Source organism: Plecotus auritus (genome assembly GCF_963455305.1).
Source record: "Plecotus auritus genome assembly, chromosome: 1".
Lineage (NCBI taxonomy): Eukaryota > Metazoa > Chordata > Mammalia > Chiroptera > Vespertilionidae > Plecotus > Plecotus auritus.
This window is the reverse complement of record NC_137770.1, coordinates 245,447,213-245,473,374: the sequence shown is the minus strand read 5'-3', so window position 1 is coordinate 245,473,374 and position 26,162 is coordinate 245,447,213. Positions and strand designations below refer to the sequence as shown.

Sequence of the window (26,162 nt, the reverse complement as noted above, 5' to 3'; positions counted from 1 at the left end):
AGTGAAGTGTCAGTGCGGGGAGCGCAGTGAGCGCCGAGAGGGACCCAGCCGAGATGGGACATGAGGAGGGGCTCAGCCCGCAGACCGGCGTTTGGGGCGGCAGCGTGGTGCTTACCAGGCACAGAGCAGGCTGCAGCAGCATCCATCCATCCATCCGTTCGTTCACTCACTCACTCGCTGTCCCGGCGTCTCATGCGTGTTACGTGCAGACGCCATGAGCGAGGTGGACACAGGCCTGCCCTTGAGGAGCGCTGGCACCTCGCCAGGGCACTCAGCACGGAGTGCGCAGGGGCCCGAACCCGGAGGGCCCCAGGGGCCAGGTCCCGGTGTTGGGGAGCCACGGGTGGGTTTGACAGGAAGCCTTTCTGTAAGTTGCTGGCAGAGGGGTTGTCCCTGTGGCTGGACTCCTGGAGCCCCAGTGGGGTCTGGTGCCGGTGGGAGCTACCTCGCCCAGCGCGCTGCGAGTTCTCGAAGAAGCTGGTCCCTGGAGCGCTCCGAGTCACTCCTGCCTCTTCAACGTGCACTCGTGTCTTTCAGGATCAACACATGGATGAGCGAGATGTGAGGCGGTTTCAACTGAAAATTGCGGAGCTGAACTCGGTGATCCGGAAGCTGGAAGACAGAAACACCCTCCTGGCAGATGAGAGGAATGAACTGGTAACCGGCCCCGGAGACGGATGGGGGTACCAGGAGCCGCGCTGGGCCGCAAAGCTGGCTTAGCAGGAAGCTAACGCGGAGGCCTCTGGCTCTCTGTACTTCCTCATTTCTTTCTGGTTGAACATCCAGCCTATGGAAGCCTGTACCTGCCCTTTGCCTCCGCAGGCGTTTATTCGTGGCGACAGTGAGAGAGGTTCTGAGAGAGGTGTGGAGAGGATGCTCATGGGTGTTGTTTGTAACAGCAACCAGAAGCGAAACAAAACGCCCCATTGTTTGGCGTGCCAGTGTTGGTCAGAGTGACCATGGAACACTTAGATGATCGTACGCAGCCATGAAGAGTGATGGTGCCGCCCTGGCCCGTTAGGCTCAGTAGTTGGAGCATCAGCCCCTGGACTGAAGGGCCCGGGTTTGATTGCAGTCAAGGGCACGTACCTTGGTTGCAGGCTTGATCTCCTGCCCCAGTTGGGGCGTGTGTGGGAGACACACCAATTGATGTGTCTCTCTCACATCGATGTTTCTCTCTTTCTGTCTCTCCCCGTCCCTTCCACTCTGTCTAAAAACACATGGAAAAATATTCTTGGGTGAGGTTTAACAAAAAAACCAACAAAAAGAGAATGACCATTCTGATCATGTTTAATTGCCAGGAACATGGGTTCATAGGACGAAGAACAGTTTCTAGAACAAAACTATATTGTCATCCTCTGGAAATTGCTTTAGGGTGGATTACGGATAGCTTTTATCTTTTGCTTATCTATTTACTATTTTTTGCATCAAAGGTGACCTATTTCTAATTTAAATATAATGAACATGGATTTCTGATTAAGGAATAAAGCTCTAGTAAAAATAGAAATTTCTCAACTATCTTTACATTTGTTGGATAAAGAGGTCACCTGATTTTTCTGTAGTGTAGCCAACACACAAACTTCCTGAAAAACACCTCATCACATTTCTGTTTATTCTTCATTTTACAGGCAGTCCTCGGGTTACGTCGGACTTGACGTACGTCATTTCGTGGTTATGTCGCCATCTCCCATTTATTTATAAAAAAAAAAGCGCTGTCATTTCGATGTATGTACATATGTGCTTTATGTGTTTTATTATTTATTTACCACAAGTAAAGGTCAGGGATTGTTATCTTTCTTTAAAACTTTTTTTACTGTTTCACGTCATTACTGCTGTGTGTGTGTTCCATGTGAGTGACGTAGGTGCTTATGTAGGTGTGTTCCAACTTAACGGCGAAAATCGTGTTACGTCGCGCTGTGGGAACGAATCTCCGACGTAACCCGAGGGCCTACTGTTTTATGAAAGTAAGCGTATCCATAATATTTGACAACCCCATGGGAGTTGAAAAGTGTTAAGTGTCAGAGAGAGAGAGACAGAAACATCAACGATGAGAGAGAACCATTGATCGGCTGCCTCCTGCACACCCCCCACCAGGGATCGAGCCCACAACCCGGGCATGTGCCCTGACTGGGAATCAATCCGTGACCTCCCGGTTCATAGGTCAATGCTCAACCACTGAGCCACACCAGCCGGACTACCTTCATCTTCTTGATGGCTGCATTGAACTCCACGGTGTGGACCCACCGTAGCTTCCTCAGCCACTCCTGCCTGGAGGGTCAGGCTGATTCAGGCTTCTTTGCTGTTATAAACAATGCCACACAGACGACACGTTTCCTCTTTACTCACTGGGCCTCATCCACGGGGTAGCCTCTGGGAGTCGACTGTGCAGGTCAAAGCTACGTTTTGTACTTTGAGGGGCGCCAGGGGAGTGTTGTGTCTTAACTTTCGCAGCCTGATGACTAAAAGCGGGCGTCTGAAGTCAGTCCCTGTGTTCAGTTCTTGGTTCTAGCACTGTCTGTGTGACCTTGAGCACATCGCCCACCTCTTTGGGGTCAGGATCTTTGTCTGTGGCGTGAGGACAGGGATGGGGCCCCCTCCTAGGTGTGTGGCGAGGGTCGAATGAGAGAGAAGGTCTGGAGGGGCCGCCCACTGGTTTGGACACGTGGCGAACTCCCCATTTTATAGGTGAGGAAGCTAAGGCCGAGGCTGGGCCCGTGTCATGCAGCTGCTCCGCCAGGACGCTGCTCAGAAGGAAAAGGGGTGGGCACCCCTAATCATGCAGGCGCCCCAGTCCCTGCTCCCCATCTCCCCAACAGTCCTTTCCACGTCTCTGTCTGTCTCCCTAGACTGGCCTCCACACAGCAGTTGGAGAGGCCGATGGTTCTAGAAGGCAGACCTGACTGCGGAGTGCTCCTGCCCGGGCTGGGGTGGAGACCAAATGGCAGGGCTCCCCTCTCCCTCAGTCGGCTTCCCCAGCCCCTTCCCTGCCCACTGCCCTCGTGCTGTGTTCCCGGGGCGCTGAGGGAAGCGCGTGGACGAGCTGAGCTTGCCGATCTGAACCTCAGGCCGTGGGGTCCCCCAGCCTGCAGCGCCCACCCCCCATCTCACCGTGTTCTTGCCTCTGTCACTGTCTTTGCCCTCTTCCCTCTTCCCCATCTGCTGCACGGTCACCCCTGCCGTGCCATCTCTACCCAGCCCCCAGCACAGGGCCTGGGCGCAGAAGGCCCCCCAGTGCTGGCTAGACGAGAGAGACTGGAAGGACACTCCGCCAGCAGGGACTGTGCTCAGAGGACTTGGGGAGCCGCCTAATTTATCTCCACCCCCAGCGCTGAGCCTGCCACGCAGGCGCCCGGGGCTTGTCTGTTGTCTGAAGAGGGTGGAGCCTTCGTAGGTCTGTACTTGGAGAGGAGCTAGGTAGCGGGATTGACCTTCGTGCACGTGACCCATGACCTCTAGAAGTGTAGCCTGGTGGACGCAGCACAGGACGCTGGCCAGCAGGGTGCCCTGGGGCAGATCTGGGGGCCCTCCGGCTGGGCTCCTCCTCTCCCGTCACCCTGGCCCTCTGAGGCTCGGTGGGTATGGGCGGGAAGCCCCGTGTCTGCGGGCCACGTCTGGTGCTCCGTCCCGAGGAAGGTGTGACGTCCGCCGTTCACGGCTCACGGCCGCCCCCGCTGTCCTCTGACCGCAGCTGAAACGCTCCCGGGAGACGGAGGTGCAGCTGAAGCCGCTGGTGGAGAAGAACAAGAGGATGAGCAAGAAGAACGAGGACCTGCTGCAGAGCATCCAGCGGATGGAGGAGAAGCTCAAGAAGCTCACGACGGAGAACGTGGAGATGGTACGTCGGCCCGGAGACGCGTCTCCCCTCTCCGCGCCCCAGGTTCTGCACCCCCAGAACGGGGGTGAAAAGGCGGTGGGTTATGGGGAGGACGGAGTGATCGCCCCGAGACCCGGCCGGCTGGGGAAGCTCAGTGTGTGAGAGCGATTCCCGCGTTCGCGCCGAGGGCTCCGCGCGAGGGATGCGCTGTTGCTCCTACGAGGGTGGCGGTCTCTGTGGTCGGGGCGGTGTCTTGGCGTAGATGGTTCGGAGAACACTCTGAGGCTCGTTGGCCAAAGCAGTGTAGGTCCCCCCCATTTTACAGCTGAGCAGACTGAGGCTCAGAGGTGAGGGCCCTTCTCCTGGGGCCCTCGCAGGTCCGGGTGCGAGTGTGTAAGCCGGTGGGAGGCGTGCTCGCTCCGGCTTCCTTGTCCAGCCGTCAAGGCTGGGTGTGGACGTCCGCCCGCCCGCCCAGGGCCGGCCCAGCCCTCGCCTGCGGCTTGGTTCTTGTGCAGCCGTGCACTCCTCCTGCTTGGGGACCAGGTGGCCATCACCCCTCCATCCACCCTCCCGTCCCGTATCCTGGAGCCCACACTCCACGCCTGGATGCGCACAGTGGGTCCTCACAGCCGTGGCTGAGCAGCTCTCTCTCCCTCTGGCGCAGAAAGAGAAGCTGTCCGCGCAGGCGTCTCTGAAGCGCCACACTTCCCTGAACGACCTGAGCCTGACGCGGGACGAGCAGGAGATCGAGTTCCTGCGGCTGCAGGTGCTGGAGCAGCAGCACGTCATCGACGACCTCTCTCTGGTGCGTCCACGCCCCGTGACGCCTCAGCGACGCCAGGTGCCCCGGCTGTCGGGGTGGCATCGCGGCTCCTGGGCGCTGCCGCTGCCACCCGGGAGTCAGAGCCTGGACGGACCCAGGCCGGGGTGCGGGCGGGGCGGCGCTGCGGGTCCCGACCCCAGAGAGCCAGGATGGTGGGTGGGTGAGGCTGAGCGTGCCCACAGCTGTGTCTCCTTCCAGGAGAGAGAACGGCTCTTGCGCCCCAAGAGGCATCGCGGGAAAGGCCTGAAGCTGCCCAAGGTGAGCCGGCGGAGGCGCAGCGGCCCCGGGTCTGCGGGGCGGGTCCAGGGAGAGGGGACACTCACATCCCGCATGTTTGACGGTGAAGACTGTTCCCGCCGTCTCTCGGTGACACGTGACTGACGGCGTGGACGCGTGAGTGTGACTTTTCACGGGAAACTCGAGGATGAATGCGGCGTTTCGGCCTCAGGGGCTGCTCACCCCCAGGGAAGAACGGGAGGACTCAGACCTTCCGAGGGCTTTAAAGGACGCATCTCACAGCCCGTTCTGAGGAAGCAGGAGCTGCGGGCGTTGGGACAAGGCAGAGCGGCGTTCTTTTTGGAGAATGTGGGTTTACAGAGCGGGTGTCTGAGTGTTCGGGCAGAGGGAGCGGAGCAGCCAGGGCCGAGCCGGCCTGTGAGCGAGCACATTGGGGTAGGGGCGGGGAAGGAAGATTCAGTTTGCGTTTAAACCTGTAGACATACTTTTCACCTCCACGAAAATTGTGCCTGCTCGCCTCCTGGCTTCTTTCTTTCTTTTTTAAAATATGTTTTTATTATTGCCGAAACCGGTTTGGCTCCGTGGATAGAGCGTCGGCCTGCAGACTGAAGGGTCCCGGGTTCGATTCCGGTCAAGGGCATGTACCTTGGTTGCGGGCACATCCCCAGTGGGAGGTGTGCAGGAGGCAGCTGATCGATGTTTCTCTCTCATCGATGTTTCCAGCTCTCTATCCCTCTCCCTTCCTCTCTGTAAAATATCAATAAAATACATTTAAAAAAATATATATGTTTTTATTGACTTCAGAGAGAGGAAGGGAGAGGAGAGAGAGAGAGGGAAACATCCGTGATGAGAGAGAATCGTCAGTCAGGGGGTTAGGACTTGGACACATCTTCTCTGGGAACCCAGCTTCACCCACAGCACCGTACTTGGTGTAAAATCCAAGGATTTTCACCGTTGGTGCAAATGTTTGTAACACACTCCTTCCCCGAGCGTAGGCGGCGACAGCACCTCCTGGGCCTGGGTGGGTCCTGCAGGCAGTGCTCTCCGCGTCACCGTTGCTAGGGCTGAGCCCGGGTCCCCTGTGATCATCCAGGGCCCAGGCTGTGATGGCACTGGCGACAGGGAGGCTGGGGTGTGGGAGGAGAGCCCCAGAGAATTCACCGGCGGAAGCTGTGCTGTGTGACTCACGCGCCAGGCCCTGGAAACCGGCTCCTCGGCCCGATCCGCCCCGGAGCTGGCATCCTGTCCCTGCAGGTGCCAGTCCTCAGGACGCACAGGGGCCGCGGGGCAGCAGGAAGGGAGTGCCCTGAGGGGGTGGGGGTGGCGCTTTCTCCCAGGACCCAGAGGCCTGGCCGCGGGGCAGCGGGAAGGGAGTGCCCTGGGGGAGGTCTCCCAGGACCCGGAGGCCTGGCCGGGGCAGCGGGCGCCATGGAGTACGTGCTCTTGGTGCTCTGCTTCTCCTTCTTCCTCTGCCTCTGCGCCCTGGTCTGCCTGTTCTTCTCCGGCTGCCAGGAGATGACCTACCGGCATGAAGGTAGGCGCGGCGTCGGGTCCATCCCTGCGGCTGGAACCCCCCCCTGGGCCGGTCGGCAGGGGCCTCGGAGGGGAGGCTGAGGCTGGGAGGCCCCCCTGGGCCGGTCGGCAGGGGCCTCGGAGGGGAGGCTGAGGCTGGGAGCCCCCCCTGGGCCGGTCGGCAGGGGCTTCGGAGGGGAGGCTGAGGCTGGGAGGCCCCCCCTGGGCCGGTCGGCAGGGGCCTCGGAGGGGGTGCTGAGGGAGGCCGGAGCGGTGGAGGGCTGATTACACGGGGGCTCCCTCTTTCCCCCTCGGGCCGTGTGGCCGGCTAAGAGCGAGCACCTCTGGATATCAGAGTGTAACTGGGGTCCTTTACGCCTTCCAGCCATTTCCCCCCAAAGTTCGGCTCTTTCGTAAAAGGAGTCAGCAAGGCCAGCCGGGGCAGCCTGGAGGCTGGGCCCCTGTGGGCGGGGAGAAGGTGTGCGGGAGGGAGCAGGCAGGACGCGATGCCCCCGAGGTCTCTTTCCTGGGGACTGCCTGGGGGTGGGGGTGGGGGGAGGATGGAGACTGACTGTGTTTAAAGCCCGTTGCGTGCAGCATTGCGGCCCCGGTGTTGCCGGTGGCTCCCGGCTCGCTCCTCGGAGGCAGGCGCGGTGGCTCACGTGGACGGTGCCGGTGCCGTGCAAGGCAGGAGTTGCTGTCCTCACAGAAGACAGGGCCAGACCCCCACTCTAGGCAGGAAAGGGTCCTTTTCTAGCTTGTTTTATGAATAAAGGCATACACTCTGTGGTACGTGTTGGCCTCCCATGTGAGACAACCACTTACAAAAAGCTCGCCCTAGAGCAGCCGTGGGCAAACTACGGCCCGCGGGCCGGATCCGGCCCGTTCGGCTGTTCTATCCGGCCCGTGGAGCCGAAAGAGCGGAGGGTTCTCTTGCTCTCCCCTCGGCTCCTTTACTTTGAATTTATATTAGTTCACACAAACACTCCATCCATGCTTTTGTTCCGGCCCTCCGGTCCAGTTTAAGAACCCATTGTGGCCCTCGAGTCAAAAAGTTTGCCCACCCCTGCCCTAGAGGAACTAACCCCGGGCACGTGTTACAGGAGGCGGTGGCCGCAGCCAGCCCTGCCGTGTGCCGTGTCCCATGTGGCGTGTGGCATGTGGCGTGTGCCGTGTGTTTGTGGCTCCACAGCCTTTGCTGTTAGAGGACAGTGACCCGAGTGCCCTTTTGTGTTTGGTCTCCGCCCTCCGAGCCGCTTGCTCCTCCCCTCGCGGCGGCTGCTGCCTCGGGCGGGGTCTGGTCTCTGGGGCCACATTATACTTAACGGCTCCCCTGGGTCTGGGGCAGCCTGGCCGCTGGGGGCAGCCCCGCTGTAATGCCCACCTGCAGTGCCTGCCGCTGATGCTCTGCCCGGGGCTCCGTGCCTGAGCGTCCAGCCAGCAGCCCCGCAGGGTTTCAGAAACTGGATCAGCCAGGGGGTGGCCCGCTGCGTCACGACCCCCGGAACGGTCCAGGCCACTGACTGTGGGGGGGGGTCCCAGAGTCGCACCCCGTCCTGTCCTGATCCTTGGTGAGTGTGTGGCTGGATGGTCCCTGGGGCTGCACCACTGTGCCAGGCAGGGCCCTCCCCTCATCCCCCACGCTGCCCTGGGCACCTCACAAACACAGACCTGCCCCAGGGGCCTGGCAATTAGCGGTGTTTACGTGCGACAAGGTCTCCGAGTGGCGCCCAGGAGAGCGAGGAGCCCGGAGCTCAGGCGGGGGCTGCGCGTGTGGGTGAGAAGGCCCTCCTGAGGGTGCTGCTGTCACCATCGGGGTCCGGCCACTGCTCCCTGGTGGTGGTCGGCTGAGCTGGCGACCCCTGAGCCCGGCGGGGTTTCTGCCCTCAGGGGACTGGATACGTGGTTGTCTCCACCTTGCACGTGGAGAGAAGAAACATTTGAAATCCACGGAGCCCCTTGGGCTCACCGGGTGCACGGCCAGGCGGCTGCCCGCTGACGTGGCTGCAGACTGAAGGGAGGTGCCCCGGGCGAACCTGAAGCGCTTGGTGGGCCAACACGTTAGCTCGGCTTGGAGTTCATTCACAGAGACACGCTCGTGAATACTCGTTTCCCAGACAGTGTTTCTGAGAGGAGAAACACAGCGGGGAGCAGGAGAGCTCAGACCCTGCCCTCGTGGACCCAAATCCCTGTCCCTGGGGGGCTCACAGCCCCGCCCAGAGGGGAAGACAGGTGATAAACATAAAGCAGAGATCTGTCAGGTGGCAATGAGAGTGGGAGGAGGAGAAGGGTGAGACCGCCGGTGGGAATGGGCTGGGAAGGACTTTGGGGTGGTCAGGGCAGCCGTTTGGGATAAGGTTGCATTTGTGCAGACTTGGGGGGAGTGCGGGAGGGAGCCTTGTGGGTCCCGGAGAAGTGTGTCTGGGCACTGCACAGGCCCTGCGCCAGGCACGTGGGAGGCTCGGGCATGCGTGGCGGTGTGGCTGGAGCACAGTGGTAGAGGAGGGCGAGGCCTGGCTGGTGTGCCCAGTGGTTAGAGCATCAGTCCGCACACTGAGGGGTTGCGGGTTCGATTCCCGGCCAAGGGCTTGTGCCTGGGTTATGGTTCGCTCTCTGTCCTTGGTTGGGGCGCATGCAGGAGGCAACCGATGGATGTGCCTCTCCCACATCGATGTTTCTCTCTCCCCCTCCCTCCCTCTCCCTCCCCCTCCCTCCTTTACACTCGCTCTGAAAGCAGTGGAAACCCAAAGAGAGGAGGGAGAGGGGGGAGGCTGGAGCGGTTACCCAGCTCTGATGGGCCACCAGGGTGCAGACAAGGGAGGCCAGGAGACCAGTGGGAGGCGGTTTAGTGACTTCAGCGAGGGAGGCCCGGTGGCTTGGACCAGGAGGGAGGGGCCGGGGCTGAGAGGCTCGGCTTGGAGTTGAGGTGGAGCCCATAGACTTCTCCAGAGGGGAGGGCAAGGAGCACACGCTAGGCAGTGGGAGCGGCAGGCTTTGGGGGTGCGTCACCGCCCACTGGGCCCATGAGCTGCAGGGGAGACGCTGGCTGTAGTCAGGAGTTCCGGTACCTTCCCCACGTGTATTAAAAAAACAAAACAAAAATGGGGCGCAAGGTGGAGTGGCAGCGGGAAGACAGGTGCCAAGGGCAAGGATGTTGGGGTGCCGTGCGGTGGTCGGCGGCTTCCAGCAACGCCTCTTCAGAAACTAACTACTGAGGACAAGGGGTCCCTTCCTCTCCTCCTCCCCCTGCTGATGTGGGAGTTGCTCCTTAATCACACTGTCCCCAACCCCAGCCCCACTTTTCGTACATTTGGGAGCATAAGGTTGCAGACAAGTGGGAGGTGCCTTAGCATGTGGGTGCACCCTGACCCCACCCCTGGTTGAGGATAGGGGGGAGCGGGGGGTCTGGGCGAAGCCAGGTCCAGACACACCAGTGGGACCCGGGGCTTGGCTCTGGAGTTAGTCACGGTTCTTTCTTTATGGTCATGAGAAGCAGCCATCTATGTTAATAAAAAGGTAATATGCTAATTAGATCAGGCATCTTCCGGACGTCTTTCTGGACAAAGCCACGGTGGTGGGGGCCAAGGCAGAGGTGGTTAGGGGTGATCAGGCCGGCAGGGGAGAGCAGTTAGGGGCAATCAGGCAGGCAGGCAGAGGGGTTAGGGGTGATCAGGCAGGCAGGCAGAGTGGTTAGGGGTGATCAGGCAAGCAGGCAGAGGGGTTAGGGGTGATCAGGCAAGCAGGCAGAGGGGTTAGGGGCGATCAGGCAAGCAGGCAGAGGGGTTAGGGGCGATCAGGTAGGCAGGCAGAGTGGTTAGGGGCAATCAGGTAGGCAGGCAGAAGGGTTAGGGGCGATCAGGCAGGCAGGCAGAGGGGTTAGGGACAATCAGGCAGGCAGGCAGAAGGGTTAGGGGGTGATCAGGCAAGCAGGCAGAGGGGTTAGGGGCGATCAGGCAAGCAGGCAGAGGGGTTAGGGGCGATCAGGCAGGCAGGCAGAGTGGTTAGGGGCAATCAGGTAGGCAGGCAGAAGGGTTAGGGGCGATCAGGCAGGCAGGCAGAGGGGTTAGGGACAATCAGGCAGGCAGGCAGAAGGGTTAGGGGTGATCAGGCAAGCAGGCAGAGGGGTTAGGGGCGATCAGGCAAGCAGGCAGAGGGGTTAGGGGTGATCAGGCAAGCAGGCAGAGTGGTTAGGGGCAATCAGGTAGGCAGGCAGAAGGGTTAGGGGCGATCAGGCAGGCAGGCAGAGGGGTTAGGGACAATCAGGCAGGCAGGCAGAAGGGTTAGGGGTGATCAGGCAAGTAGGCAGAGGGGTTAGGGGCGATCAGGCAAGCAGGCAGAGGGGTTAGGGGTGATCAGGCAAGCAGGCAGAGGGGTTAGGGGCGATCAGGCAAGCAGGCAGAGGGGTTAGGAGCGATCAGGCAGGCAGAGTGGTTAGGGGCGATCAGGCAGGCAGAGTGGTTAGGGGCGATCAGGCAGGCAGAGTGGTTAGGTGTGATCAGGCAGGAAGGCAGAGGGGTTAGGGGCAATCAGGCAGGAAGGCAGAGGGGTTAGGGGCGATCAGGCAGGCAGGCAGAGTGGTTAGGGGTGATCAGGCAGGCAGGCAGAGTGGTTAGGGCCTCTAGTTGATTATGAAATTAAATAAAAGTCCTTCCCAGGCATTGTTTGGGGGTAAAGCCCATGTCCCTAAAACAAGGTGATTTGGAGACTGTGTCTGATGCCTGCAGTCCCCAGGCCCCACCCACCCCGTGTGTGACCCACAGAAGGTGCTCCGTCAGGTGCGTGCTGAAGGAATGCGTGAATGAGTGAGTGGGTGAATGAATGTGTGTGTGAATGAATGAATGAGTGAGTGCAAATGTGAATGAATGAATGGGGTGGGAGAAGTGCTGGGCAGGGTAACCGGGAGGCGTTAAAATCGCCTCTGACTCTGAGTGATGGGTGCACGAGGGTCCGCTCGCTGTTCCTTCTAATTTTATAAATGCTCTAAGTTTACCATAATAAAAAGTTAAAGAAACATTGCCTCTTAGCACAGGTGTGGCGAGGACCTGGGCCACATGCTCACCCAGGTGCTCAGGGCCCCGCCTGCGCCCCTTCAGCTTTTCCCTGTGTGTGGTGTCTAAAACTAGGCCTCTCCCCTGGCCCGCTCCGCTCCTTAGGACATGCGTGCTGCTCATGGAGTGTCCGCACGTGGGCACAGCCACGTGTGACCTCGCTTTGTGCTCACAGATGAGGGCAGGGTTCCAGGTCCCTTTGAGGGCCATAAGGCCAATAGTCCTGCCCGGAGCCAGGTTCCGGCCTGCTGCAGCCCCCCACACTGTCCTACCTCCTTTCCCACCAGCCCATTGTGAGCCCCCCCACCCCGGAGGGTGCCCTAGCTGGGGACCTGGCGGCTCTGAGTCTGTTCCTCACATGTCCACGTTGCCTTCGCAGAAGCATGTTGTGGAGACGTTTTTTGGATTTGATGAGGAGTCTGTGGACTCGGAAACCTTGTCGGAGACGTCCTGCAACACAGACCGGACGGACAGGGCCCCGGCCACGCCCGACGAGGACCTGGATGACGTGAGCGAACCTGGGGCCAGACATGCGGTCGTGGCACTTCCGGCCCCTGCTCCCCCACTTAGAGCTCTAACCCCAGGGGACCTGGGGCGGCACAGCTGTCGTGTCAGGGGAGGTGGTCCCCTTCACGGGCTCTGGACGGCCGGGCGGCACCGGCAGGCGTGGGGTCCCTTTCCCTCCCCCAGCACCGATTTCACAGAGGCCTGAGGGTGCCTGGTGGGGACTTACCCTTTGTGATTGAAATTGGTGTGTGGTGGCCTGTCCCGCATTCTGCTACACACACACACACACACACACACACACAGATGCACATACATGCACACACAGGTGTGCATGACAGACGCATGTAGGAGAGGTTGCAAGCACTGAGGGGAGGCAGGTGTAAGCCGCTGGGAGCCTGCCAGCCCAGGTCCCCTCCCCGTTTCCTGGCGACCTGGCTCACCAGGTGTGAACAGGGGCGTCCTCCCCCCGCCCCCACCCCCAGCCCGGTTTCCTTAGGAAAACGGAGTGAAATGCAACCAGGCCAGACTCGGGCTTTGGATTTCTTTTCTCAGCGACAGTCACAGGCGTCTCTCGGCACCGAAACCCTGCTCCACACCGTCCTCTGGCGAGCACGCGGGACTGTGTCGCGTGGGGGCACGTGGAGCATTTAACTTGACGGCCCTCGTGACGGGCGTGTGCAGACAACACGCCGACTGACGCCCCCTGCAGGCGCGTTTCCGCACACTCGGTGTCCCCTCCGCAGCGGAGGGCCCCGTGTGAGAAGCGCTGTGGGGGGCTCAGGCACACAGGCCCCCACGCGTCGGAGCTCGCTCCCGGTCACATGACTCGCGGTTCCGGGGTCGGCCACGGTGTCGCTCAGCGCCGTCCACTCCTGGCCGGGCGGTTCCCCAGGTCATCGTGGGCAGCAGCGGGGGGTGGGCCCTGCCCCGGGACCACACCCAGTCATGCTTGTCATTGCTTCTCTCCTCGACCTCCAGACGACCACCAGGGAGGAGGCCGACCTGCGGTTCTGCCAGCTGACCAGGGAGTACCAGGCCCTGCAGCGGGCCTACGCCCTCCTGCAGGAGCAGGTGGGGGGCACGCTGGACGCCGAGCGGGAGGCCCGGGTGAGTGCGCGCCAGGCCGGGAGGGCTGGGCAGGGGCCGGCCGTGCCCTTCCTCGCGCTGTGGTTCTGTCCCGTCGCCCTGGGGGGCGGCTTGGAGGGGATTCTGGGAGGTGACGGGGTGGGGGACACATCGCCAACTCTCGCGGCAGCAGTGTCCCAGCCTTTGTCAAACCCCGCAGAAACCCGAGGGCCTGTCAGGGCTCCCTCAGTCCCTGCCGGCCACAGGGTCCGGGCCATGCCTGCCCTCGTGCTGGGCTGAGCTCTGTCTTCCTATAACGTCCACCTGCTGGTCCTCACCCGCCTTCAGGGGTCACACACATCAGGGGCTGCTTGCCCTTCCTTCTGAGAGCGAGGGGACTGTGGAGAGCACACCCCGGGCCATTGCACACCCGGGGTGTCCCCGTTCATCCCGCAAGGCAGGGGTGGCGAGGGAGGCTGTGTCGAGGGCGCTCCTGAGCCACGATAGACTCCGGCCCATAACGTGTAAGTCCGACGCGACAAATGGCTGGGCGTGGTTTGAGCTGAGCCAGGTGTTTTTTTAAAAAAATATGTTTTATTGATTTCAGAGAGGAAGGGAGAGGGAGAGAGAGACATCCATGATGAGAGAGAATTATGGATCGGCTGCCTCCTGCATGCCCCCCACTGGGGATCATGCCCGCAACCCAGGCATGTGCCCTTGGCCAGAATGGAACCCGGGACCCTTCAGTCCACAGGCTGACGCTCTATCCACTGAGCCACACTGGCCAGGGCCATGTGGGTTGTATTAGAAATTTTATCTGGTTGCCAACATTGAAAAGTCAGGAGAGTTCACATAGACCGCCAGGTGCCCGCTTCTCTCGGGGAGTCAGAACTTCTGCAGCTGCAGGCTTCCAGCTCTACGGGTAGCATGTGGCTTCAGCTGAGTGGCCATTTTCCCTGAGATGGACCGTGTGCGTCCAGTGTGCCCCAGTCCCCTCCACTCCCTGTTCGCCACACTCAGTTCTCAGCCCTTGCCCTGGGCCAGTGGTCGGCAAACTCATTAGTCAACAGAGCCAAATATCAACAGTACAACGATTGAAATTTCTTTGGAGAGCCAAATTTTTTAAACTTAAACTTCTTCTAACGCCACTTCTTCACAATAGACTCGCCCAGGCCCTGGTATTTTGTGGAAGAGCCACACTCAAGGGGCCAAAGAGCCGCAGTTTGCTGACCACGGCCCTGGGCGATAAAGGGCCCCTGAGATGCGCCAGGCAGGTATGCAAGTGCTCAGTAGTGCTGGTGATTGCGCACGAGCAGTGCTGAACGTGGCCGAGAGCTGGTGAGAGCCTGCCGTGTCTGGCTTCGGGCTCCCTCAGCCCCCTGGAGGCACTGCCCCTCCTCCAGGCCCCCGTGCCCTTGTCTATGACGCAGGGTCAGACCTGACAACTCGCAGGCCTTTTGTTCTTCCGATGTTTACCTCTGAGGGGGGAGCCTGCAGCCCCCAGGTGGGCCGCGTCGGAACGCGTGCTCCGAACACGGGCCTGTTTCTAAGGCCAGCGTGGCCCTTCCCGCGACGGCCGCCGTCGAGGTGACCCGCTCACCTTCTGGCCTTTTCGTTCCAGACCCGGGAGCAGCTGCAAGCCGATCTGCTGAGGTGTCAGGCCAAAATCGAGGACCTGGAGAAGCTGCTGGCCGAGAAGGGTCAGGTGAGCACAGCGGGCGTGTGATGTCCCTGGGGCCTGGGGTCGAGGGGGGCTCTGCCGACCTGCCGTTCGCTCCCGAGACATTAGCGGGGAAAGCACCACCGGAAGCCAGGCAAGAACACCCCCCCCCCCCGCCCCACCCCTGCGAAGCGGCCTGCGTGTGGGCCTTTAAAACCCACAAGTTCCGGAACTCTAACTGGCTCACTTTTTGTTTGTTTGCACAAAGATAGGACACAATGCCAAAAGCAAAGTGGTGACCAAAATCTTTTCTGACTTGCATCTGAGGAAGAGCTGTCACTGACGCCGGAGATTTAATTGTGTCAATGAGCTGGGCCTGCCACCAGCTGTCAGTCTCGGCAGAGGCCCCGCCCCAGGTCTCCACGCTGTGACCGTCTCATAAAATCTGGGCCCTGTGCTTCTCAGATTAGCGCCACCCCCGTGTATGCGTCCCCTGCGTTTGGTCAGGCCTGGTGACAGCAGGACACGGGGGAGAGGCAAAGCCAGGCCCGCCCCTGGGGTGGGAGCCTCTGAGGGCACACGATGTGGGATCCCTTAACACGACCCGCGTGGTTCAGGGCCCACTCAGGGTCCGGTTTCTGGAGGAGGCCGCACACTAAAATGAAGAGAGAGACTAGAAAAGAGTTAATTTGGGAAGATGGAAGGCCAGGAGGGAGCCAACCTCTAGTGGGAGGACTACCACTAGGCTCTGGCCTTGCTATCCCTTTTATTGAGGCTATGGGATACACCCATCACCCTTAAGCAGCTTTGGGAAACACCCATAGCCCTTAAGCAGGTAATAAGCGGATTATCCTATCAGTAAGGATTTACATGATTACAAGATGGGGAAGTTGCCTCAGTTACCATTGTCTCCATTAGATAGGGAGTGGTTGGCCCTGACCTCTCAGAGCTTCAAGGTTGACCAGCCTCTTTCTATTAGTGAGACAATAATTGGTTTCCGGCAGGAGAGGGGTCTGCGGGCCGACCTGGTCCCGTCACAGTGCGCCTGTTTCTCTGTCGCTGATACAGACCCCAGGCCCTGCGCTTTTAGGGACATGAGCCGGGGAGCAGGGTTATTCCACAAACCAGCCGTTTCTCTCTTCTGGGGTTCAAGGTTGGGGGCCGGCGAGGTCATTCTAGCTACTGTCCTCCTCTGGAAGCCCCTCCCCCAGTGGCTCTGTCGTGGCCACCGTGGCTTAGCCGTGCGCTGCTTCAGCGAGTGTGAACATGCCCAGTGCTTTTCCTTAGGGTTCCAAGTGGGTGGAGGATAAGCAGCTGCTCATGAGAACCAACCAGGAGCTGCAGGAGAAGGTACGTGCCCCAGCGCCTCCCCCGCGCCAGCCGGGCCTCGGAGACCACTGTGACCCTGGAGTCTCCCAGCCTCTCCTGGCAGCACCCCAGGGCCGGCTCTGAGGGGAGACCCCTTCCTTATGATCATCAGAGCCCGGTTCCTGGGGGCTCCCGGCCCCTGGTCCTGGCTCTGTCCTGGGGAGAGGCAGAAGGGCTGACCTGGACCTTCCCCAGGGCACCTGCAGACAAGGTCATGTGTCTGTCCTGATGGGGCTTCCAGAGGCCCCCCCACCCCCCCAGGGGACGGGCCTAGGACACTGATCGACTGGCTGTCCTGGTCCAGTTTATGGACTGGAGGCCATGGTGCTGGCAGGGCTGAGCCTGCCCTCCCTCTCTGGTCATGGAACTTTCCGGAACTCTCTCCAGGAGTTGGCTTGGGGAAATAGTTCTCATGCTTTGGGACAGACCTTAGCTTAATTTTTGCTTACCTGTCTACAATTTAGTGAGTCGTGCAGCCATCGCCACAGTGCAGTGTCAGGAATTTCCCGCCCTCCCCCATAAAGGTCCCTCATACCCACCTGCAGTCACTCCCCGCCCCACCCCCAGGCCCTGGCAAGCCACCATGGGCTTTCTGTCCCCCCAGACCTGCCTTGCTGCACCTTCCACGCTGCAGGTACCAGGCCTGGGTAGGTCTGGCTCTAGGTGCCCTGGATGCCAGGGCTGGATGGGCCTGGCCTGGCCCCGGCGCGGGCAGGGCCTCCGAGCAGCGCCAGCTCGGCACTGACCCCTGTGGCCGTTCGCTGCCCTGTGTCACTTCGCACATTTGGGCCACCGTCCTGTGAGGCGGTCCTGTGCATTGGGAGAGCTGTTCTGACCGGCTCGCTCAATTCCGGGAGCCACAGAAAGCTCTTGTACTGTGTCCACATGCCCGCGGGGGCTGGCCCCCCTCTCCAGTCCTCCTGGCGTGAGGTCAGAGTGACCGTGACTTACAAGGTCCTCGGCTCCATGACTTTCTCAGTCTTGCAGCCAGGGAACTGGGACGGCTGTTTTCCTTGGAAGCCACTGAGGTGCAGGGCAGTTAGTAGCTCGGCCAGGGGCTCCCGGGGCGGAGTGGGGAGGGGGGGGGCGGGGAATGGAGCTGGAGGGCAGACAGCATGACCTTCTCCAGCCCTGGGCCTCCCTATGCTTCCTCTGTGGCTGCTGGACTCGTCCGGATTAGAAGGACATGGACAGGGTCACTCTTCCTTCCCCATCATCGACCTCAGGGAAGGGACTTCAATCTCTGGGCCTCAGTTTCCCCATCACCCATTTATTCAGCAAATATATGGGGCTGCGGGGCCGACCCCGGTGCTGCACCAGCCCAGCTCCTTGCTGCGGCCCCTTCCTGCCCCGCCCTCCTGGTGTGGGGACACGCCTCCCGTGGCCCCATGAGGATGGAGGTGCCGCCCACTGAGCCGCCGCTGTTTCCGCTCTAGGTTTACCGGCTGGAGATGGAAGAGCGCCAGCTGAAGAGCGACATGCAGGACGCGCGGGACCAGAACGAGCTGCTCGAGTTCAGGGTGCTAGAGCTCGAAGTAAGGGACTCTCTCTGTTGTAAGCTCTCAAACGGCGCAGACATTCTCTTTGAGCCCAAACTGAAATTCCTGTAACGCTCCCGGACGCCCCGAGCATGTGGAAGGGGGACGCGACCTAGGGGTTCCTTTCTTTTCCTTTCCCTTTTCGAAACCTGTATGTTCAGAATGATTTCACTGCCTTAATGTTCTGGGGGGGGGGATGCTCGCCGCAGTCCTTGGACCTGTACCAGAGCTCATCTATTTATTGCCTACGGCTTGTTTTGCACTTAATAAAATAATTTGTTTTTGCAATATTTTGCCTTTTTTATTTGTGTTTCATTTCCGTAACGACTTCTTGCCTGCATGCCAGTCGCCCGGTGCGCACCCCGCGAGCCGGGCCAAAGCCCTGCCGCAGGTAGTGACACTTAACGCGGCCCCGCGTGCTGTGCGTGGCGCCTTCCGGAACGGCAGGGTCCGCGCTGTTCCCGGCGGCCTGTGTCGTTTCTGTTGGCCGAGGAAAAGGTAAGTGAACCGGGGACAAGGGGGAACTCAGCTCAGGAAGCGCGCCACGTCGCTTCCGCGCTCTCCTCCAGCGCGTGCAGACCTGGGCATCGCAGCGCGGGGCTGACAAGTTCCTTCCGGTAACTCAGCTGTGACTGAACATTGCACACGGTGGACATCGCGGGGTTGTTTGTTTGTTTGTTTGCTTTTAAAATACATTTTTATTGATTTCAGAGAGGAAGGGAGAGGGAGAGAGAGAGAGAGAAGGATCAACGATGAGAGAGAACCATGGATCGGCTGCCTCCTGCACGCCCCACCCTGGGGATCGAGCCCACAACCTGGGCCTGTGCTCTGACTGGGAATCGCACCGTGACCTCCTGGTTCACAGGTCGATGCTCACCCCTGAGCCCCTAGACATCGTGTTAAACCTTCAGTTGCTCCCCACTGCACAGGCGGGCCTCGTGCGGCAATGCCGATGGTTTCATGGCCGTGGAAACCTTCCTGTCACTGGCGCCTCGCTGCCACGTCACTTCCTACTCCTTCCCGTGTGTTTGTTTTTGCTGAATACGCGCCGGCATCCTGGACATCACCTGCATTTGTGACGGTCCCGGCAGGACGGGCTCCGTGGCCCTCTGCGTGTGCGGGACCCTCGGGGCCACGTTTCTGACGTTGCTTTCTCCTCCCGGCTGCGTTACACTTCTGTTTGCGCTGGGACCTGGCGTCTGGTCGTTGGTCGCTGGCCTGCACCGCGGCGGGGTCTCTGGAGCCAGTGTGACTGCCCGTGGCTCTCGCCCGTGAGAGCGGGTGTTTCATGGGTGCAGCAGAAATCGGAAGTTACGTGAGGTTGAGGGCGTTAGGAATGCGCCCGCCCTGTTAGAAAGCCTCTTAGGGGTCTTAGTGATTCATCTTCCTCGTGAGCATTCTACCAGCATTGCTCAGTTTACTGGAATTGTCTGTAGGCGTCTCCGCTGTCCTTCAGAGCCATTCGAAAGTAATTTCCTAACTTCCATTCACACGAGATAGGAGCTTTCTCTTACGGCCTTTTCTACGGAGATGCCATTTCAGTGGGCAGAAAGGCGTCCGCTGGATGGAGCAATGGCAAGTTCTATTTCTTGGCTCAGAAGGCGAGTAAGGTTTTTCTAAACTGTGTGAAGCCCAGGTGAGAAGGAAGCTGATTGAATGAATGAATGACTTCCTCTCCCCTTTATCTACTTAGCCAGGGGTGGGCAAACGTTTTGACTCGAGGGCCACCATGGGTTCTTAAACTGGACCGGAGGGCCGGAACAAAAGCATGGATGGAGTGTTTGTGTGAACGAATATAAATTCAAAGTAAAGGAGCGGAGGGGAGAGCAAGAGAACCCTCCGCTCTTTCGGCTCCGCGGGCCGGATAGAACAGCCGAACGGGCTGGATCCGGCCCGCGGGCCGTAGTTTGCCCACGGCTGGAGACCTTTCCCCTAAACGAGGCCCATTGGCAACGCTTCCCTCCTCAGTGGTGAAGGAGCCATGACTCCAGGAGGCCCTGGGGCGTGGCCTGAAGCTCAAGCCCGCCTGTTGCCTCCCTGTAGCCCTGAGGGAGGGGCGGTGTGAGGTCAAGGGACCATGGGCGCAGGTCCCTGCCGCCGGCCTGTCCGTGGCTCCTGGAGTCAGGGCAGCGCCAGGAAGGATGCCTTCGTCCCGGGACAGTTGGCTGCCCGGCTCTCCTCCTGCGCGTGCCGGCTGCTCCTGTCCTTTCTAAAAACGCGCCCCCTCGCGGCGAGGAGTAAGAGCCTCTTCTGGGAGCACGCTTGCTCTTCCTTCCGTGGCCGCTGAGATGGGACTCCCTCCAAGGCGGAACGGGATGGCCACGGGTGTGCGCGTGGGTTCAAAAGACACGCGAACGAAGTCAGCAGATTAGATCAAAGTGTGTGGAGCCGGGGTCCCAGCCCTGCCGCCCGCTCCGGCTCCTTGTCCACAGGAGGAAAGCGCTACGCCTGCCTCGTGGGGCTGGGTGAGGGTCACACGAGGTAACGGGCTCAGGGCGCGGCACCGCACACGCGTGGGGGCCTCGGGCGCCCGGCACCAGTACGGGAGCTGGCTGGTGTGTGTGCCTTCCTGCTCCCATCTCCCGGGGCCCTCGGTTAACCGTTTCTTCCCAGCCACTCGGTCAGAGGTGAACAGGTGTCCGCGGGAGGTCGCGCTGTTCCACGGACCAGGAGGCCGTGGTCTGAATGGGCGCTTTTTAGGGGCACCTTTGCCCACTGGAATTCGTTAGTGTTTGCCAAGTGACGTGGGGGAAGTGGCAAGTGGTACCTAATTCAATAAAGTCCTGTGTTTCAACCAAATCTTTTCCCCAGGAGAGAGAGCGGAGGTCGCCCGCGTTTAACCTCCAAATCGCCAGCTTCCCCGAGAACCACAGCAGCGCCCTCCAGCTGTACTGCCACCAGGAAGGAGTTAAGGTAGCATGCCCGGGGCTGGGGTACGGGGCAGGCTGGGAGGGGAGGGGTGCCAGGGATAGAATGCGTTTTCATAAGAGATCCCTGCCCGCCCCCCCCCACATCCTGAAAGTCACAGTTCATTATTTCAGAGAGTCACCAATGGTCATCCTATTTGTACCCCACGATAAAAGAACAGAGATGTGGGAGGTGGCCTGAGTGCCGACCCCCACCCTGGTCCGTGACCTCCCTGACCTTCCGTCTCTTCTTCGTCTATGAGACCCGGGCGGGTCCGTTAACCGAGAGGAGCACTCAGCGTGGTGCCCGTCAGGCAGGGGGCACCGTGGACAGGGCAGCCGTGGTTGTCTAACAGCCCAGTGTTTGTCCCGCTCCTGCGGGTGGGAGAGACCCTCCCATGGGCACAGAGACGGTCCTCCTGGCCCACAGGCTGCCATGGCCGTTCTCGAAAGCAGGGACCTAACCCAAAGGGGCTGCTGGGATAACTCAGCCCCCTGTCCCTATAAGAGGAGGAAGGGGAGGAGCCTGGGTGTCCCTATAAGAGGAGAAAGGGGAGGAGCCTGGGTGTCCCTATAAGAGGAGGAAGGGGAGGAGCCCTGGGTGTCCCTATAAGAGGAGGAAGGGGAGGAGCCTGGATGTCCCTATAAGAGGAGGAAGGGGAGGAGCCTGGATGTCCCTGTAAGAGGAGGAAGGGGAGGAGCCTGGGTGTTCCTGTAAGAGGAGGAAGGGGAGGAGCCTGGATGTCCCTATAAGAGGAGGAAGGGGAGGAGCCTGGGTGTTCCTGTAAGAGGAGAAAGGGGAGGAGCCCTGGGTGTCCTGTAAGAGGAGGAAGGGGAGGAGCCTGGGTGTTCCTGTAAGAGGAGGAAGGGGAGGAGCCTGGATGTTCCTGTAAGAGGAGGAAGGGGAGGAGCCTGGGTGTCTCTGTAAGAGGAGGAAGGGGAGAAGCCCTGGATGTCCCTATAAGAGGAGGAAGGGGAGGAGCCTGGATGTCCCTATAAGAGGAGGAAGGGGAGGAGCCTGGGTGTCTCTGTAAGAGGAGGAAGGGGAGAAGCCCTGGATGTCCCTATAAGAGGAGGAAGGGGAGGAGCCTGGATGTCCCTATAAGAGGAGGAAGGGGAGGAGCCCTGGGTGTCCCTGTAAGAGGAGGAAGGGGAGGAGCCCTGGATGTTCCTGTAAGAGGAGGAAGGGGAGGAGCCTGGATGTCCCTATAAGAGGAGGAAGGGGAGGAGCCTGGGTGTTCCTGTAAGAGGAGGAAGGGGAGGAGCCTGGATGTCCCTATAAGAGGAGGAAGGGGAGGAGCCTGGGTGTTCCTGTAAGAGGAGGAAGGGGAGGAGCCCTGGGTGTCCCTATAAGAGGAGGAACAGGAGGAGCCTGGGTGTCCCTGTAAGAGGAGGAAGGGGAGGAGCCCTGGGTGTCCCTATAAGAGGAGGAAGGGGAGGAGCCTGGGTGTTCCTGTAAGAGGAGGAAGGGGAGGAGCCCTGGGTGTCCTGTAAGAGGAGGAAGTGGAGGAGCCTGGGTGTCCCTGTAAGAGGAGGAAGGGGAGGAGCCCTGGGTGTCCCTATAAAAGGAGGAAGGGGAGGAGCCTGCGTGTCCCTATAAGAGGAGGAAGGGGAGGAGCCCTGGGTGTCCCTATAAGAGGAGGAAGGGGAGGAGCCTGGATGTCCCTATAAGAGGAGGAAGGGGAGGAGCCTGGATGTCCCTATAAGAGGAGGAAGGGGAGGAGCCTGGGTGTCCCTGTAAGAGGAGGAAGGGGAGGAGCCCTGGGTGTCCCTGTAAGAGGAGGAAGGGGAAGAGCCCTGGGTGTCCCTATAAGAGGAGGAAGGGGAGGAGCCTGCGTGTCCCTATAAGAGGAGGAAGGGGAGGAGCCCTGGGTGTCCCTATAAGAGGAGGAAGGGGAGGAGCCCTGGGTGTCCTGTAAGAGGAGGAAGGGGAGGAGCCCTGGGTGTCCCTGTAAGAGGAGGAAGGGGAGGAGCCTGCGTGTCCCTATAAGAGGAGGAAGGGGTGGAGCCCTGGTTGTCCCTATAAGAGGAGGAAGGGGAGGCTGTAGGGAGCAGTGAGGACTGTGGCACGAGAGGCTGGCGTGATGCGCTCTGTTGCTCACTCAGAAATGAACGTTGGCATCTCTTCCAGGACGTGGATGTTTCTGACCTTATGAAGAAGTTAGATATCCTTGGCGATAACGGGGTAACTATGAGCGACTGGCTTTGGGTTCCGTGTTCTCGTTGTGGTTCGGGTGTATTCTGTGTGGCTTTGTTCTGTTTTCATTTCTTCCTAATGTAAGAGATGGAATATGTACAATGTAAGGCTTTTATATGGCCGTGTTCCCTGGAGCAGCTGGGCCTGCACTTGCCAGAATTGGAGTTCTCCAGTTAGCTCATCTCCGAGCCCTTGAGTGATGAGCGGGGAAAGCATAAGAATGAATCCTAGGAGAGACAGTGGAGTCCCCCAAGATTTCTGAAATCACAAAGCGAGATTTTTATTTTCCTAAAAGGTTCCCAAGCAGAGGGCCAGACCTCAGAGAGGACGCCTCTGCCATTAAAAGCTGACCTTGAGAGTGGGGGCTAACCTTGAGAGGGTGGGCTGACCTTGAGAGGGTAAAGGTTGACTTTGAGAGGGTAAAGGTTGACCTTGAGAGTGTGGGCTGACCTTGAGAGGGTAAAGGTTGACTTTGAGAGGGTGGGGCTAACTTGAGAGGGTGAAGGTTGACCTTGAGAGAGTGAAGGTTGACCTTGAGAGTGTGGGCTGACCTTGAGAGGGTAAAGGTTGACTTTGAGAGGGTAAAGGTTGACCTAGAGAGAGTGAAGGTTGACCTTGAGAGTGTGGGCTGACCTTGAAAGGGTAAAGGTTGACTTTGAGAGAGTGAAGGTTGACCTTGAGTGGGTGGGGCTGACCTTGAGAGGGTGGAGGACAGTGCTCAGAAGACCTGTCAGTTGTCTAGCGCTGAAGGTCTGTGGGATCCCGTGCCAGACACCCTTGCCCGGTTTTGTGTTTTAGAATCTGAGAAACGAAGAGCAGGTGGCCATCATCCAGGCTGGGACTGTGCTCGCGCTGTGTGAGAAGGTAGAGCCCCCAGCACCGCCCTGCACTCGGGGTCTCGCTTAGGGCGCAGGCCCCTCTGTCAGTCTGTCTGTCAGTCGCTGCATGCGCACGTGCATGCCTCCTGTTTCCTGATAGTGGGTCACTCGCGCCGACTGTGGGAAACTCGCAGATCACGGAAGGAAGTAAACCCCGTCAGGCCCGGTCCCAGCATTGGGTGTGTTTCCTTTGGCCTCGCCCACGCCCCTGTTTACGTGGACTTGAACTCCTCACACTTCCAGGGCTTATCCTCCCCATCAGCTCCCCTCGCTGTGTGGTCCCCGCTGTCCCACCGGGTGGCCACGCCACGCTCAGTCTCCCCTCCGCGGTAAGGCATTGAGGGCATTTCCACTTTTCTTCCTATGACCCCCGCGGTGGTGAGCAGCGTTTCCCTAAGTTTCTGTCTCCCGTTTAACCCTCCGGCCGGGAGGCTCCGGAAGTGGACTGGCTGGGTGACGGAGAGAGGGTCCTGAGCGCTTTGTCAGCACGGTTTCCCGAGCAGCGCTGCCTGCCCGAGGGGCGTGATGCTGGCTTCTCCCTTGCACAGCTGAGGAACTGGGCCTGCCTGGCATGTGGCTACAGTCTGTCTGGTTTCTGTCATCCCCACCCACTTCCTCTAGCCTCTTCCGGCTGCTGCCCATCTGCACCTGACCCCCAGAGTCCACCAGGCTGGTCAGCCTGGCGCCATGCTGTGCCCTGACCACAAAGAACTGCATCAGCCTCCTCTCCCCCCTCCCAGCTCCTCCCCCCCCCCCCCCCGTCAGCTCCACCCCCCCAACTTCTCCCCCCCCTCAGCTCCTCCCCCGCCAGCTCCTCCCCCGCCAGCTCCTCCCCCCGCCAACTCCTCCCCCCGCCAGCTCCTCCCCCCCAGCTCCTCCCCCGCCAGCTCCTCCCCCCGCCAGCTCCCCCCCCCGCCAGCTCCTCCCCCCGCCAGCTCCTCCCCCCCTTAGCTCCTCCCCCCCCTCAGCTCCTCCCCCGCCAGCTCCTCCCCCGCCAGCTCCTCCCCCAGCCAGCTCCTCCCCCCACCAGCTCCTCCCCCACCAGCTCCTCCCCTTCCTGCCAGCTCCTCCCCCACCAGCTCCTCCCCCGCCAGCTCCTCCCCCCGCCAGCTCCTCCCCCCGCCAGCTCCTCCCCCCGCCAGCTCCTCCCCTTCCTGCCAGCTCCTCCCTCGGGCTGCCAGATCCCTCGTGGGTGGCTGCGAGCAGAAGCTGCTTCTGGGGCTCATGTTGAGGATCCCAACTCTGCCAGGTGGATGGGGTCCAGCTCCCCGGTTGGGGCAGTTTTGGGGACTGGACTGAGACGGGTGTTTTCACATCCTACCACCTGTCCATGAGCAAAGGTGAAATGCCCAGAGTGGCTCTCTCCCCTAGAGAGAATGTGGGTGCTGTGAGTGAGCCCCTAAAACAGTGGGTCAGTGGGACCCGCCGAGAGCAATGACAGGACAGCTGGGGTGGCCGCCCGTGGGGCTTGCTCCGGACCCAGGGTTTTCCAGGGACGTGGGCATCTCAGCTGACACAGGGGCGGTCCCCGACAGACAGCACGGGCAGTCGGCCGGCCGGCCGGCTGGCCGGGCTGGTCACCCTGCAGAGCAGTTCTCAGCGGGATCAGAGGCCCTGCCGCCTCCTCCGTCAGCCCCTCCACCAATCACACCAGCTCAGGATTGTCACTCAAACCAGTACCGGAGCAAACGGGTCCGCAGTTTTCTGGTTAGAGGCACAGGCCTGCTTCGTAGCACGAGCGTGGAGCGCCAGGCAAACCAGGGAGGGACGTCCAGGGTGTCCTCGGTGACCTCGCGCAAAGGCCGCCTCCCCTCACCGCCAGGAAGCCCTGCCCCAGCTCAGGACCCAGACCCGCCTCTGGTCAGGGGAGTCCAAGGTCAGGACCAGATCTTGCCCCTCCACCCACGCGGCACATGCCCCGCCGAGAAGCCCCGACACAGGGCCCTGGAGGGTCACAGGTGATGGTGAGTCACACCTCCTTTCGCTCAAGTTCAAAGCTCATCAGAAAGATGGAAGCTTGGAAACGTCCATGTTCCCGCTGGTGATGCGGGCTCAGAGAATGTGACTTAGGCGTGCCCCACGGTCAGACTTGCTAATGGCTGGCCCGGAGTCCAGGCCTGGGGCGTCCCTGAAGGGGGAGCTGGGTTAGACGCAGGGGTCCTCAAACTTTTTAAACAGGGGGCCAGTTCCCTGTCCCTCAGACCGTTGGAGGGCCGGACTATAGTTAAAAAAAAAAAAACTATGAACAAATTCCTATGCGCACTGCGGGCCCGGGACGCGTCGGCTGCTAAGCAGGACAGGCAGCGGCACCGGGCGGGCCGGATCAATGTCCTCGGCGGGCCGCATGTGGCCCGCGGGCCGTAGTTTGAGGACGCCTGGCAGAGGGTCCGCCCGGGATGTGTGGGCCGTGAGAGCTGTGGGTGGAGAGCACCTGCCAGGCTTCCCAGACTCCTCCAGGCCTGGGGGGCAGACTCGCCGTCGCCTGCCCCAGCCCCGTGGGCTCCCACCCCCGGAATGAGGCCCCCGGACATGGCAGACTCCGATGTGGAGTTCGCGACCTCGCCTGCTCACGCTGCTCGTGGCCCAGACTTCTGTCCTGGCGTCCTCTC

General features: G+C 60.5%; 1 protein-coding gene across 3 annotated transcripts in view; it reads left to right on the top strand.

Annotated features, from left to right (window-relative positions):
• The window catches only part of JAKMIP1 (janus kinase and microtubule interacting protein 1), a 76,275-nt gene that overhangs the window by 37,887 nt on the left and 12,226 nt on the right, over positions 1-26,162 (top strand). For all 3 annotated transcript variants that reach the window (XM_080645771.1, XM_080645769.1, XM_080645770.1), the window contains exons 5-16: positions 538-657; positions 3,689-3,835; positions 4,479-4,619; positions 4,836-4,895; positions 11,814-11,942; positions 12,920-13,048; positions 14,628-14,711; positions 15,954-16,016; positions 17,471-17,569; positions 20,384-20,485; positions 22,610-22,663; positions 23,474-23,539. In XM_080645771.1, coding sequence (XP_080501897.1) covers positions 538-657; positions 3,689-3,835; positions 4,479-4,619; positions 4,836-4,895; positions 11,814-11,942; positions 12,920-13,048; positions 14,628-14,711; positions 15,954-16,016; positions 17,471-17,569; positions 20,384-20,485; positions 22,610-22,663; positions 23,474-23,539 — 1,194 coding nt within the window. The remainder of the gene's footprint in view (positions 1-537; positions 658-3,688; positions 3,836-4,478; positions 4,620-4,835; positions 4,896-11,813; positions 11,943-12,919; positions 13,049-14,627; positions 14,712-15,953; positions 16,017-17,470; positions 17,570-20,383; positions 20,486-22,609; positions 22,664-23,473; positions 23,540-26,162) is intronic.